The 16,033-nt window shown below is 43.0% G+C and overlaps 1 protein-coding gene across 11 annotated transcripts in view; it reads left to right on the forward strand.

Moving 5' to 3' along the window:
• The window catches only part of LOC140395389 (putative uncharacterized protein MYH16), a 459,619-nt gene that overhangs the window by 142,975 nt on the left and 300,611 nt on the right, over positions 1-16,033 (forward strand). For 3 of the 11 annotated variants that reach the window (XM_072483089.1, XM_072483086.1, XM_072483088.1), the window contains exon 3: positions 5,661-5,888. The exons of 2 other annotated variants lie outside the window; for them this stretch is intronic. In XM_072483089.1, coding sequence (XP_072339190.1) covers positions 5,661-5,888 — 228 coding nt within the window. Of the gene's footprint in view, positions 1-2,472; positions 2,749-2,781; positions 2,931-5,576; positions 5,889-16,033 lie in introns of those variants that run through there. 6 more of the 11 variants (XM_072483087.1, XM_072483090.1, XM_072483097.1 and 3 more) reach the window with 6 other exon arrangements.

A 16,033-nucleotide genomic window follows, 5' to 3' on the forward strand; every position in this document is an offset into this window, starting at 1 on the left:
TAAAGAGTCGTAGAGTTTTACAGCATAGAAAGAGGTCCTATGGCCTACGTGTCATAATTCTGAGATGGTCTTATGTTTGTAATTCAGAAGAACAAAGACTCGTATTTCACAAATAGAACATTTAACGAGAAATTTAGCACCTAAATACGTCTGCGCAAATGTATAGCTGAGTCTTCTGGGAAAAAAAAGAATTCTTCTGAAATGAGGATCCCAAAGATTCGGTGGGTCAGTACACATGGTTCTGCTATGAGAAGGTGCCTTTTATCATCCTTGATCTGTGCTGAGATAGATAAAATGAGGAAAAAGAAACAAAAAATGAAGCGCTTACATTTAAATAGCACTCGGCAAAACCTCAGGAAATCCCCAAGCATATTACAGCCAATGATGTACTTCCTTAAATGTAGTCAGTGTTGTCATGTGGTGACTATGCAGTCAATTTGCACACAGCAAGATCCCACAAACAGCAGTGACATAATCATCTGTTTTAGGCATTGGTTTGGGGGTAAACATTGGCCGTGGCACCAGCGAGACCTCTCCTGCTGGTTTTTGAATAGGTCCCTGTGACCTTTTACATTCACCTGAGAGGGCAGGATTGGCCTCAAATTACCATCTCTTCCAAAAGGCAGCGCTTCCAACAGTGTCATCCTCCATTAGTGTGGGAATCATGGCAATTGGGTGAGGGCGGAAGATGCAGGGAATGTGGTGGTAATTGACTCCTTTGTGGAGTTGGGATGAGGACTCCCTGAGTGGTAACCAGTCTTGCAAAGGGCCTTAAGCCTGCTACTGGCATGGATAAAGTACTCCTATCTTGTGCCCTTAAAATGTGCAAGAGGCCCACTTCTAGTTGAAAATGCTTGCAAAACTTCCTGCCTGTCAAATTGAACCCTTAGTAAAATTGGTACTGTGCAGGACAATTTTGAGGAGATCATTTCTCAAATGCTCAAGTACTGTATCTTAAATCATTAGTTGAAAGGACCCGATCTGCTTCCTTCATCTATTTTCCCTTTCCCCTCCTAACGGCGCTTTCTCCATCCATGTTCTCTGTATTTAAGCCCAGTCCAGTTAGCCATCGCACCTTACAACACCGAATGAGGCTATTCCACACATCTTCCCTCTGTCGACTCTTTGAAAGAGCTGTCCAATCAATCCCACTCCTTTGCCCTTTCCCCTTTGCATTGAAATATACTTCCCTAGTCACAGGCTCATGGCCAAACCTCAGTCCTAATCACGTATGCCTGAGGACAGTGGGCCACTAGATAGCAATCAGGATCAGATTTATTTTCTCTTTCCCAGGACAAGGAAGCTAACACCAGTTGTAGCGCTTCAACAGGAACCCTTCTGTCTTCCTGAATTTATCCAATTTACATTCATAAAAACATAGTTTACAATACAGAAGGAGGGCATTCAGCCCATCGTGTCTGTGTCAACCAAAAGAGTAATCAAGATTAATCCCATTTTCCAGCTCTCAGTCTACAATCTTGTAGGCTATGGTACTGGAAATTGATATCCTTTGGTATCTTCCTAGTCTATAGATTTCTTCCTCACGTAGCCATATTTTGTCTATCACTTATAATCACGGTCCCTACATTTAAGTTTAAACCACTAATATATATAATGGGACCCAGTACCGAAATTTGCCGAACGGCAGTGTAAACGGCCCTCCAGCCATAGAAATGATCATTGTTCACTGCCCTTTGCTTTGATAGTAACACATTCACTATCACAAAGTACATTTTAATGAAGCTCAAAATTGAGAACACACAAAACCAGTGCGCGAGGAATGCTGGTCTCGATCCTAGACTGTTCTGAAACACATGAGGATTTGGTTTTAAAAACACAGGCTGTGAGAGTATAAAGTAGCTTTATATGTTGTCAGGTATTTGCTTCCAGGGAATATTGATTTATTTTCTGCTATGCTATAAATGCTGTTTCTTGAGAGGAAACAAAAACTATACATAGAAACGCACCAGAAATTTACTGGAATAACTGGTGTGGGCAGGGCAGGAGATATTGTGCTCTCTAGTTATCAATGAAGTGTGTAGTTAAGTTACCACCTATTGATTCATTAGGCCTCTAAACATTCAGTTGTTCTATTCTTAATACATAGCCTAAAGGCATCTGCGGTGGGGAATGGTTTATGAATAGAACACCTGTACCAAGCTGGAGGTTCATAGAGTGCAACAAAAAAGAAACTATGTAGAGTGGAGAGTGCTGGAGCTCATACTGATAACAATTACTTTCCTGAAGGCCAGTCTTATTTAGTGAGGTGCTGAGACAGCTTGCTGTGCCTCACTGTGGCAAGTGAAAGTGTCAAATAGCAGAGTGGTTGTTACACTCTGATGGCATATGTTCAAGGCAGTGAGCAAAGAGGTAACTGCGGGAAGAGATCATCCAAGAGAGAGGGGGGAAACACACACAGGAGGGTTGAGCTGTAATGTGTAACTGCAGGGCGAAGCTGGCCACCTTTCTTACCCAGGAGGCTTCCGACACAGTTGGCTCCCTACTCAGTAAATCAAGTTGAGCCTTGCCCTGTCTTTTCAGCACTCGGCAGCCAGGCAGGCAGGTGTGTACTTTGAAGTCGGGGGCTCAAAGCTAGGCAACCGAGAAATGTCAAGAATTCGCAGCTTGCAGAGATCACGGTCTCTGTCCGATGAGTCAGAAGCAGCAGACGGAGTGGAGCTGGAGACAGAAGAAGAAGATCTAGACTGGGATAACTACAGCGTGACGCTGGAGGAAAGGATAGCTGCTGTATGTATTTCCCTTTCGCTTGCGAATTCCCCCTCTGCAGCAACTTGCTTTCTTTCATCCCGTTCGCCTAGCCTGTGTGGAAGAATGAACGCACTGTTCAACCCCGCTGTAGCATTGGCCAATGAGAGAGCCTGTGGAGGAAAGGAAAAGTTGAAGCAGATTGCACTAAGCTGGCTAGCGAGGTACACTATAATTGAACACAGTTGGCTTGTTAATTGTTCTGTCGGTACAAGTTCAGCCTCCCATGAGCATTCAGAACTTAACACTTTCGGGTTTTGCATGACAAAATAGTTTCTTAGGAACTCTTAACTTCGTCCATTTAAATTAATGTCATCAAAAGTCCGAATGGTTCCAGTGTGCGATCGAAAAATCGAACATTACAGTCTGCTTTAGACAGAGGGTTGGAGTTGGCATTATCAAATCAAGGCTGAAACATTTCACTTGACTTTCGGGCAAGGTTGATTCCGACACTCATTTGAGAGTTGGTGCAGCAGCTCAAAGTTGTTGATGCTGATGGGGTTTATCGGAAATCATGATGAGGCGCTGTTTAACCCTTTAGTTGCCCTGTGAATGATCGGCAATGAATTTCAAACGAGCTGGGAGGCTGTAAATCATTTTTCAGTGAATGGATAATCTGTGGATGTTGCTAAGTTAGGTGTTTGAGACTCTTCCAGGATGCAGCCCACACAACAGAGAAGAAAGCCATAGTTTAAATGTGTGGTCTTAATGTTTGGTTTCCCTGAATCCGTTTGTCAATGCTTCTCAGCTCTCTGTGTCAGCTGTTTTCCCAGTGCATTTGCTTGATATTTCACTCCCCCTGTCGATCCCATGCAACACGTTTCTATAGATACTAAGGTTCCTGGTTCGAGTGCATCTCAGAGACTGAATAACCAGTTCCCCGTTGGTCTGCCTGTTCACGGTGTCTAATTTCTATGAATTTTTATGCATTTGAGCACCAATGATTTCCATGCTTCCCTCAGCCCAGTGCATCGGTTTCCCTGACAGTCAAATGTATGTCAGTGTGCTTCATGTTTGAGTTTCCCAGGCAATTCTTATGTTTCTATTTTTTATGGAAATCCTTGGACTTGCAAGTTCATTGCTGTTAATCTTTAGTATGACCCGTAAATGCAGTTTTAAGGAACATAAAATTTGATATTCACAATTAGTGTGAAATTCTGATTTTGTTTAATTATCAGTCTGGGTAGATTGAAACACGTGTTCTCCCAAGTTTTGAGAATAAAATTGTGTTGTGCTTTTGAACTCGATTTGATTCTTTGTTCTTAATGAAACTATTGTACAATATACTTCTGCATCTTAGTCGAGTGCTGTTCACAAAATGAACTTATTTGGCACAGCAAATTGTGATCCTCTAGAACACTCAAAAAAGGGGATTGAATATATTACTGAAAAAAGAATGTAAGGGCTAATAACCCTTTCAACACGGTGGAACAAATGGCCTCCTACTGTTCTGTCAGGCTTCGTGAAGAAGTTGTTTGAAGAGGGTTTTTTTGTTGTTGCAATAAGCACCTTTCTCTGTTTGCTCTTTCAAGTGGTATTAATGACAGAAGCCACATTGAACAAGATGTCTCTGAGATGCACCCCCAGCGAGGGTAACAGTTGGGAACTTATTGGAGCCTAGGGGGAAAAAAATCAGTGAGTTCCAACTCCTGATCGCTGTCTAAAACCACATTGGGCTGGAATACCCATATGGGTGTGTGGATGTCAAAGGAGATCCAGGATCAAGATTGGATGTGATGCCTTCCATGGTTGAATTATCCTGGAACTCGCTATCATAGGTCAAGTCAAGAGTGGCCACTTGTACAAAGGCACTGGGTGACCTATGGAAATTACCTGCAGAAATCTCTTCAGAAGAAGGAAAGGGGGGTAGTTTGTCAGGAATTAACGCAAGTAATATTCAGATTCTCCAACGCTGATGTTCCTTAAAACTAAAGGCAGCAGGAGGTGACGTATGCCAGAAAAGCAGCGGAGCCAAACAGTATAAAGAAACTAAAGTCACATCAATAGTGGTACGAGTCATTAAGTATGGACCCATGATTCAGTTGCTTCAGTACAAGTTCTTTGAGATCGCCCTCACTGCTGCCTTCAGTCCGTTACACAGGCCAATGACTTTACAAGAACATTAAAAAACAAATGTAGCAGTAATAAAAATAAAAAGCAACAGTACGCATTCGGAAATCTCGGTTGTAGAGGGCCTGGTAGCAGGAGTAGCACTTTTAGAAGCCCAATTGTCTTTTTTTTTATTCCCCCCAATAAATCTCAGTGGGACAAAGAAGGGAAATGGTTACAAAAATATATATTTTTAAAAATACATTCATTCATTTTCTTGGCAATACTTGCTATGGTTGAGAGGCAAGAGCAGGCTCTTTTCGATTGGCTATTTGCCAATTTTAGAGAGACAGAAGGCAAATGGTACATAACCATTGTTAACCAGCTACATGCACATTTACACAAAAAACGATGTGTTTGGATTCACTGTACAGTTGTGGAAACATCTAGTGTCCTGCAAAGACTGTATACAGTTATTTTCCACAGTCATCTACACTTGGTGCAGAATGAAACACTCCCCTGCAGATTGAGCTCTACCTTCTGCCGCCCTGTTAAACTAGGTTGGAAAGGCAGATACAGGATTCATTTTCCTTCGGAATTGAGCTATTTCGTGTGTTGATGTTGTAACCAGATCCGTCGGTGCAGGATAGAGGCTCGGCTCTCTTACACAGGCAACTCTCCTGTTCTGAAGTGGAACCTGGTCTTCATTTAGTGAGGAATGCTGACAGTGCTCTCTCTCTCTCTCTCACGCACACACACAGCCCCCGATTCTATGCAACACAGAGACAATGCAGACTGTAAATCATCGGAGTCCTGCCCTGAACCGCTGCCAATCATTTTCACAGGAACAGGAGAACCTCTCTGACATTGAGCGGCGTTGCACGCAGCTGCTGAAGGTGAAACTAGAACTGGAGTCGCAGGTCGCAGAGCTGAAGGAACGGCTGCTGGAGGAGGAGATCTGCACCACCCAGCTGAGCGCTCAGAAGTGCAAGCTGGAATCGGAATGTTGCGACCTCAGGACAGACATTGAAGAATTGGAGTCCACGCTCATCAAAGCGGAGACAGAGACGCAGGTGGGTGGCGTTCAGTCGAAACCTGATCAACGCATAACTAATTGGTCAAGGGGGAAATGCTATGCTTGGATTAAACCTCTTGTTAAACTGCAGGCAAGTGTGCGGCCAGATCGATAGCACAGCGCCCATTCATCATTTAATCAGCAGCCCAGTGAGAGCAGCTAGCGGAACAAGCCCATTCCAGACAGTGGTGAGCCTTCTGAAATGTGATGGATTGCGGGATGGGATGTCCCTGTTCATGAAAATAGTTATCTAGGGCACCCAAAGCCGAGGCTCTGACTTTATTCGAATTGAATCAGGGAAGTGTGTGCAGTGGGAGTCAGTACAAAGGTTTATTGAAATCTGTGCTGCAATCTTATGCATTTGTGAGAGGGGGGGATTTCAATCAATCTCCTGTCGAATTCAGAAATCCAAACTTGATCAATATTAGTTGAATATCCGTCAAAGAATGAACTTTGTTCGCAAAGCAATTTGTTTAACATTAATGCCTGATCCTATCGTCAGATCATCTCTCAATTGGCATCTTACATCGTTAGGAAGTGCACTGGTTCAGTAACCGGTTCAAAAACGATTTGCCTCTTTCGGCCTGTACAGGGGACTTGTCCATCTTTCTTTGTGCGTATGGGCCAAACCTGTTTTTCGTTGTTGTGGGTTGGAATGGAGATAAGGGTAGCAAGCAGTCTGAGTATGGTGGTGATGTGAGGATGTCTGGTGTAAGGGGTTCAGTGAAGGAGGTACACGGTCATTTTTTGAAAATTTTCCAATTCAGGAGCAATTTAGCCTGGCCAATCCACCTACCTTCTCCAGCTGCACATCTTTGGGTTGTGGGGGTGAGACCCACGCAGGCACGGGGGCGAATGTGCAAACTCCACATGGACAGTGACCCGGGGCCGGGATCAAACCCGGGTCCTCTGCACCGTGAGGCAGCAGTGCTAACCACTGCACCACCATGCCGCCCTGATGTACGCAGTAATGGCCGTCAGAAAATAGGCAGCACAGTAGCACAAGTGATTACCACTGTGGCTTCACAACGCCAGGGTCCCAGGTTTGATTCCCCGCTGGGTCACTGTCTGTGCGGAGTCTGCACGTTCTCCCCGTGTCTGCGTGGTTTCCTCCGGGTGCTCCAGTTTCCTCCCACAGTCCAAAGACGTGCAGGTTAGGTGGATTGGCCATGATAAATTGCCCTTAGTGACCAAAAAAGTTTAGGAGGGGTTGTTGAGTTATGGGGATAGGGTGGAAGTGAGGGCTTAAGTGGGTCGGTGCAGACTCGATGGGCTGAATGGTCTCCTTCTGCACTGTATGTTCTATTTTTAAAAAAATCATCGCAGCTTTAAGAGCAATGCTCCTTTCATTTCTTTATCATTTTTCGGCACAGTTTTCTTCTTGCTTCCCATTCATTTTGTTACTTTCCTCATCCCGTTTCTCTTCGTCTTCCCCCAACTTTGACCACATCACCCCTATCCGGAACTAAATCGGAAGTAGTGCTGGTCCATTAGGGAGGTGTGCAATGGGTGTGCCTGACCCTTCCATTGACCCCACTTCCTCTTCCTGCATTGTACATTCCACTTGGACCTGCCAATTCCTGTGGTTGGGAATGAGAAGCTCACTGCATAGGGAATCGCACACCCACAGCACTTTCACATCCAGCATGGCCATTCCTGCTGCACGAGCAGCCAATTCAACCACAGGGAACATTGTGCTTTTCCATATCGTATTTCCAGGAGGGAAATCTGAATGGCGGTCAGCAGCAGGAACCCCCTCCTTGATTTATTTTTCTTCCTTTCCCTTATTCTGGGGTGTTGGGACTAGGGTGCAACACCCCTCCTGCCACTGTGACTGACCTTAGCTCACTCAACATAAAGAAAAGATTGAATGTAAAGCGCATGGCTCAAGACCATAATTCACATCCTGGACTCATTTGGGGAATTAAAATAGTAATATGCAAGAGAACAGGACCATAGAACATTGTTGCAATGTTCTGTGTGGGAATATTGTTGAAAGTTTTCAATGTGCTAATTCTATAGCTATACAAAGGTAATTGAAACTCACTACAAAGATTGCAGTGATTTGAAGAGAAATACCTATGGCAGCTTCGGTGGGTAACTAGAGATGGTCAATCGATGTGACTTTCATCTTGGAATGTAACTTTGCATTTGAACATTTGGTTCTGCTTTATGTATCTTTATAGCAGCAGAGCTGAAAGTCCATGTGCTCCTATGTTTTCTGTTTGTGGTGCTTCTTTGCAGGATGCAACTTTTTGTCATACCACCCAACCTCATATGTGCCAACCGAGGAAATTAGCAAAGAAAACTTGGCTTCACGGGCAGAATGAGTCGGTATCATTGGAGCAAATCCTTGGAGCCACAAGCCGATGAAGGGACCCCACCCTAATGCACCCACTGCAGACATTGTTGTGGATGCTTCTTTGTTGAATACAGTTAAGGTTGGAATAGACACATTTTAGGTCTTAGGGAATTATGGGGGCGGGCGGCAGCAGGAGACAGGCTGATCGAGTTGAAGCCCAAGATCTACCACAATCATATTGTGGAGATGCCGACATTGGACTGGAGTGGGCACAGTAAGAAGTCTTACAACACCAGGTTAAAGTCCAACAGGTTTGTTTTGAATCACTAGCTTTCGGAGCGCTGCTCCTTCCTCAGGTGAAACAATCATATTGAGTAGTGGAGCAGGCTCGATGGGCCGTTTGGTCTATTCCTGCTCCAATTTCTTGTGTTCTTTTATTCCGCAGTCTTTATTTTTTATTAAGCGAGCACGAAGGTTGCAACAGAATGAGTGAGTGCAGCTTGAGCCAGACTGTGAATTTGGGAATTTGGTAAGTGCAGTGAGGGAGGGGTTGATGTTCTGACCATTGACCAAAAGGCAGTGGTCTGAGAGACGTTACCAGAGACCAGCAACGAGACCTGAGAGCAGAAACTTGGAAACATTAATGAGGTGGGCAGGTAGATGAGTTTTAAGTTTTTTTTGGTAACTCGACAAAGGGAGGAAATAATTTAAACTGGCACTGAGGAGATATTAATATTGCATTACATTTTTGGCTAACAAGGTAAACCACTTGATTTAACTACATAGAACAGTTGAGTGAAACCTAATTTGTCAAACAAAACACAATAAAAATGGCAGTGCGGTGATGTGTAGCAGCTGTAGTACGTGGGTTCTGGTGGATACTGGTGTCATCTAAATCAGCTACATCTGCAGCTTGAGGAAATTCAGCACAATGCTGTTGAGCTGGAGTCCAAGCTTTGGACACTGTGGACCAGCAGAGAGGGGGAAAGTTACCTGGACACTTTGTTCTAGGAAGCAGTCAACCAATTCAAATTTGGTCCACGGTCAGCAGCAAGAGCGTGTAACAGAGCCTGAGACAGAAAGTAGCACCGGAGGAACCTCAGCACTTGCAATTGCCCAACAGGTGCAGACGTGCGGTGTGTGGATGAGACCAGGGAGTGTACAGAAGATGCAGATGCAGGGGGCATTCAACTGGGGGAGTTAAAATGAATGTAGTTGTAGAAGTTGACAGTATGGTTAGGGGGATAGTTCCCCGTAACTAAGAGCGTTGGTCCAAAAGGCTGCATTGCCTGCCTGATGCCAAGGTTAAGGGCATCTCCATGTAGCTGAAAAGGAAATTGGAGTGAAAGAGGTTCCATGTTGTGATCCACATTGGTACCAATTACATAGATAGGACTAAGAAAGTGGTTTTGCTAGGGGATATGAACAGCAAGGAGTCAAATTTAAAACAACCACAAAGGTAATAAATCTCAAGATTGTAAGTGGAATTATCACTGTTCCCAGACTCCTAAACAACCCTCTTATGGACTGACCTGATTAATACTACACCCCTCTATGCTCCACTCGATGCCAGTGTCTAGGTATTTACATTGTGTACGTTGTGTTGCCCTGTTATGTATTTTCTTTTCTTTTCATGTACTAAATAATCTGTTTGAGCTGCACGCAGAAAAATATTTTCACTGTACCTCGGTACACGTGACAATAAACAAATCCAATCCAACTGTGATAGATGAAGGGAATTGATCTATTAAGTACCTTGAACTGCCCATTTGCTGTAACTTAGTCGATTAGTTTATTTGTTCAGTTGTTATTCAAGAAAGACTACTGGGACACTGGGTGGTGGCTAGGGAGGAGCCAGACATATGTAATGGTGCATTCTGTAAGTAAGGCTATTATTAAATAAAATCATTGGCATCTGGTTCCTTACTTCACCATCTAGCTTCAGAATGAATTCTCATGGATTACTAACTGAGCCATAAATAAATTGACACAGGATAAATAAGATTAGAGAATTGAATGCAATGGCCCAAAGATTGGCGCGGGTCAAATGGGTTTCACTGCATGCAGCACTGGCATCCAGACTGGGGAAAGAGAAAGCTGGACTGTGTGGATGGTCTTCAGCTGAGTTACGCTGGGACTAGTGTCCTGGCGAATCATATAACCAGAGCTATAGAGAGGGCTTTAAAATAAAAACGGGAAGGGTTTATCAAACGAGAGATTTGGAAAGTTAAAGCGAAATGACAAGAATTCATAGATTCATAGAGCATTCAGTGCAGAAGGAGGCCATTCAGCCCATCGAGTCTGCACCGACCCACTTAAGCTCTCACTTCCACCCTATCCCCGTAACCCAATAACCCCTCCTAACCTTTTTGGCCACTAAGGGCAATTTATCATGGCCAATCCACCTAACCTGCATGTCGTTGGACTGTGGGAGGAAACGGGAGCACCCGGAGGAAACCCACGCAGACATGAGGAGGATACGGGTAATGATAACCGAAGTGCGACAGGAAGGGACAGATCATACAAACACAAGGATGTAACAGCAAATAAGGCCAGAATAGGCATAAATTGTAAAAAAAAAGACGAATTAAGGTTCTTTACCTGGATGCTCACAACATTTGTAACAAGATAAATTAATTAATAGAACAAATAGAAATAAGTAAGTAATGATAGCCATTACAGAGATGAGATTGCATGGTGACCAAGGCTGGAACCTGACTGTCTAAGGGTATTTGACATTTCAGAAGGACATGAGCAAAGGAAAAGGAGGTGGGGTAGCTACATTTGCAATTGTGAGAAATGATCTTAGTTCAGAAGATGTAGAATCAGTTTGGTTGGAGATATGCATTTATATGCTCCCTAACAATAGCTACATTGCAGAGTAAAGTATATATCAAGAAGTAATGGGGGCTTCCATGAAAGGTACTGCAATGATTATGGGTGACTTTAATCTTCACATCGATTGGACACTTGAAATTGACAAAGGTAGCTGAGAGGGTGAGTTCATAAGAATGTATTCAGCACAGTTTCTCAGAGCAATATGTTCTAGAACCTACCAGGGATCAGGATATTTTAGACCTGATTAATGTGTAATAAACAAAATTAAACAAATACCTCATAATAAAAGATCCTCTCGGCAAGAGTGATTATAACATTTGGAATCTCATGATCAATTTGAGAATGAGAAATGTGAGTCCATAACTCATGTCTTAAACTTAAATGAAGGCAATCACAAGGATCTCAAGAAAAAGTTGCCTAAAGTGGAATGGAGAAGTAAGTTTAAAGGTAATACAGCAGAGAGGTGGTGGCATTGCGGTATTGTCACTGGACTAGTAAACCAGAGACCCAGAGTAATGCTCTGGGGACCCAGGCTCAAATCCTGCCACTGCAGATGGTGAAATTTGAATTTAGAAAATCTGGAAATAAAAGTATAATGATGACCATGAGACCATTGTCGATTGTATTAAAAAAACCATCTGGTTCACTGATGTCCTTTAGGGAAGGAAATCTGCCATCCTTACCTGGTCTAGCCTAAATGAGAATCCAGATCCACAGCAATGTGGTTGACTCTTAACGGCCCCCTCAAGGGTAATTAGGAATGAGCAAAAAAATGCTGGTCCAGCCTGCGAAGCCCATGCCCATGAATGAATTAACAAAAAGAAGCAGTAGCAGATATTTTAGGAGATATTTCACAACTCTCAATGGAGTTGTTCCATTGAGGAATGCAGCATTCATGGCTAACTAAGGAAGTTGAGGGTGGGATCAAATCAAAAGTAAAGAAGTATAATTCTGCAAAGATTCATGGTCGGCCTGAAGGTCGTGAATGTTTTAGGAATAAGCAACAGATTACTTAAAAGATGAAGTAATTTGAATAATAGGGAAGAGAAGCAAGACATATAAGAACACAGAGCGAGCTTCTTCAAGTGTGTAAAAAGGAAAAGAGTAGCTAAAGTGAGCATTGGTTCCTTTTGAGGGTGAGACTGAGGAATTAATAATGGGAAACAAGGAAACGGCAAAGGCTTTGAACATTTTTCTTATATCCGTCTTCACAGTAGAAGGTACAAAAAGCATCCTAAATAAGAGGCAAAAAGGAGGGAGGGACTTAAAACAATCACTGTCACTAGAGACAAGGTAATGGGACTTAAGACTGACAAGTCCCCTGGATCTGATGGTTGGCATCCTTGGGCCTTAAAACAAATGGCTATAGACATAGTGGATACATTGGTTATAATCTATGAAAATTTAATAGATTCTGAAACGGTCTGAGTGGATTTGAAAATAGCAAATGTAACACCTTTGTCCAAGAAAGGAGGAAGACAGAAAGCAGGAAACTATAAACCAATTAGCCCAATGTCTGTCATTAGGAAAATGCTCAAATCCATTATTAAAGAGATGGTACCAGGCCATTCAGAAAATCGATTATTGCTGAAAAGAGAAACATGTTCCCAAAGCTTTTTAATCCTTCCCTCATCAGGACAAATGCAAGAATGCCAAATTCTAAACAATCACAACAATTTATACCACAGGAGAAAAGGGTGTGGATTGGTTGGCAAGTCAACTATGATTGGCCGAGTCATTGCCATGGAAAAAGCCACAAGGAATGAGAGGCTCACAGGGTTCTGGGTAACTCAAAAAAAGTGCAAGGCTTGAACATGTTCCTTTTGTTTGCAGAGAATGGGTCCATGCAAATAAATGTATGTTGCTTCTAGCAAGTGTAAATGAGCCATGTTATGAGCTCAACTGATTATCTTAATTGGTTGATAGTGTAGCTATTAGTGCATTCAGGATTGTTTAGAAAGTGCTGCCAATCACGGAATTGCATCTAACGGTGGGTATTTTATTTTGGATTGCAAGTGCGGCTGGTTGAGTACAGAGTGTACTCTGCCCATTATGGCCAGGCAAATAAATTTATAAAGTCATAATGCAATCAATCAGGGTCTTATATGGTTTTATGAAAGGGATATTGTGCTTTGACAAATTTATTAAGAGTTCTTCTGAGGACCTACAAGCATGTTTGATAAAGGGAAACTGGTAGATATAGTGTATTTGGATTTCCAAAAGGCATTTGGTAAGTGTTATATATCTTTGTTGCCACAAAGAGAAAAAGGTATGGACGTTCTCACACTCTGGATTCTTGTAAAACACAATGAGAGATTTATTAAGAGATGTTGCTCACACAATCAGAGATCGATCTGCCCAAAGCCCACACAAACACTCTGCTAACTTCACTGCACATCACCTTATGTTTTACCAGCGGGAAAGTATTCCCGGATGCATAACACCCCACCCCCTTACTTCATTAGTGCAATGACAGCAATTAACATTTATACAACAGGTCCACTTATGCATTATTTCTATATATATATAGAACTCAATCAGACAGTCTCTGTGGTGGACATTTATTCCTTTTTGGTAGAATTTGGCATTCTGGAACTTGGTCACTTGAGACCTTGGAATTGTCCTCATTCCTTTCTGAATATGGTACTTCTTGAGTGGGTATTCCAGTATCTGTCACTATAGGCATTGTAAAGTCCTCAGAAACAGAATCTGAATTTGTTACTTTGTCTTGTCTCCATTCCGAAGTACCTCGCGCTAGATTTTCCAAGGATAGAACCTCTTAGGAGGTTTCTGCAGACTAACTCCTTGCAGCTGATCAGCATGATGTTACCAAACTCTTTCATCATCTGTCTGTGTGGTGTATGATATTGGACCCGTCTTTGCTAGGATCACAGCAGGTACCCATTTCTCGTTGGTGTAGCTCTTATCTAATACACTCTCTCTCTCTGGTTGAATACTTGCTTTCTTGAGTTTTGCTCCCTTCTAGCAATTTATGCTTGATGTTGTCATTTGACAATCTCTGAAGTATCAGGTGGAGTTAACAAATCAAACTGTGTTTGTATTTTCCACTTGAACAGCAGCATTGCTGGGGAACTTTGATGGTAGCAAGTACAGAGTTCCGGTAAGACATTAGGAATTTATTTACTCTTCTTGCCAATGTCCCCTGGTCCTTCGTCACTTTGAGAGAATGCTTTAATGATTGCATAAAAGGTTTGGCCAATCCATTCGTTGCAGGATGATATGGGCTGACTTGATATGGTGTAAACCATTTCTTCACAAGTAGTCCGCAAACTCCTTCGAAGTAAACTGAGTATCATTATCACTGACCGTCTGCTCCAGTGTTCCAAATCTTGTGAATATTCCATCTAGTTTCTCAATGGTCTGCTCAGTCATCGTTGACTTCATTATCGCGACTTCTGGCCATTTTGAGTGTGCATCCACGACCACTAAGAACTTGTGACCCTCCTTTGGACCTGCATAATCAATGTGTATTCTCTGCCATGGCCATGTTGGCCATTCCCATGGACGTAATGGCTGTACCGGTGGAGTGTTCCTTAGTTTTGCACAGGATTGACATTGTCCTACTTTCTCTTCCATTTGAGTATCGAAACCTGACCACCAAACATAACTGTGTACCAATTCCTTCATCCTCACCTCACCAGGATGTTTCTCATGCAGTTGGTCAAGGACTCAATTACACAAGCATGGAGGAGTAAAGAATAAAAAACGGATTTCCCATTATAGAACTCCATTTGCACTGTCAACTGTTCATGTGATACAGGGCTTGAGTCTGGATTTTTCCTGTGAATGTCTGACAGCGTTCCTTTTTCATAGAATCCTTACAGTGAAGATGGAGGCCATTTGGCACATCGAGTGCACCAATCCATTCCACCCTTCACCTGCAATCCCATAACTTATCTTGTAAATCCCTGGATACTAAGGGGCAATTATGGCCAATCCACCAATCCTGCACATCTTTGGACTGTGGGAGGAAACCGGAGCACCTTGAGGAAACCCACGCAGACATGGGGAGAGTGTACAAACTCCACACAGACAGTAACCCAAGGGCGGAGTTGAACCCGGGTCCCTGGCGCTGTGCCACCATGCGCCCCAAGTCCATCACCTTCCCCTTCACTGGATTGGTTCTTGCACATCTTTGAACTTGAGATGAAGTCACAGGTACACTAACCACGAGCAAGGAATACAAAATATTGACAAAATCTTCTTCAGGGTCATGCTTGACTTGTAATGGCAATCTTGACAAAGCATCAGCGCTTGACTGTTGGTCTGACTTGCGATATTGGGTATCATACCTGTGTGCTGACAATATCAATGACCATCCTTGCAATCTACTGGCAGCCAAAGATGTTGTCCCTTTATACAGCCCAAAGATTGTCGTCAAGGGTGATGGTCCAACAAAAGAGTAAAATGATACTCATGAAGGTAATGGTAGATCCTTAATATATTGGAAATGATGCTCAAAGTTTCTTTTTCTAGCTGAGCATCATTTATTTTTGCGCCAGTAAGAGTGTGTGAAGCAAATGGTATCAGTCGTTCCTCTCCTGAAGGCATAATGTGCAAGTCAAGTGTGCTGATCCCAGAGCGTGAGGCATGGTAAGCAAGTTGCAACTTCATCGTGGGATTATAACTAACCAACAGCTCTGACTTCTGTAAAACTTCTTTCACTTCATTGAATGCATGTTCACATTCTTCTGATCCATGCCATGCCTGTCTGACACATAGAAAAGTGAGTAAAGGCTTCAATCATGTTGCTAAATTCAGCATAAATTTACCATAATTGATTAATTCAAAAAACATTTTTTTAAAATAAATTTAGAACACCCAATTCATTTTTTCCAATTAAGGGGCAATTTAGCATGGCGAATCCACCTACCCTGCACATCTTTGGCTTGTTGGGGCGAAACCCACGCAAACACGGGGAGAATGTTCAAACCCCACACGGACAGTGACCCAGAGCCGGGATCGAACCTGGGACCTCGGCG

Source organism: Scyliorhinus torazame, chromosome 18 (genome assembly GCF_047496885.1).
Source record: "Scyliorhinus torazame isolate Kashiwa2021f chromosome 18, sScyTor2.1, whole genome shotgun sequence".
Classification (NCBI taxonomy): Eukaryota; Metazoa; Chordata; class Chondrichthyes; order Carcharhiniformes; family Scyliorhinidae; genus Scyliorhinus; species Scyliorhinus torazame.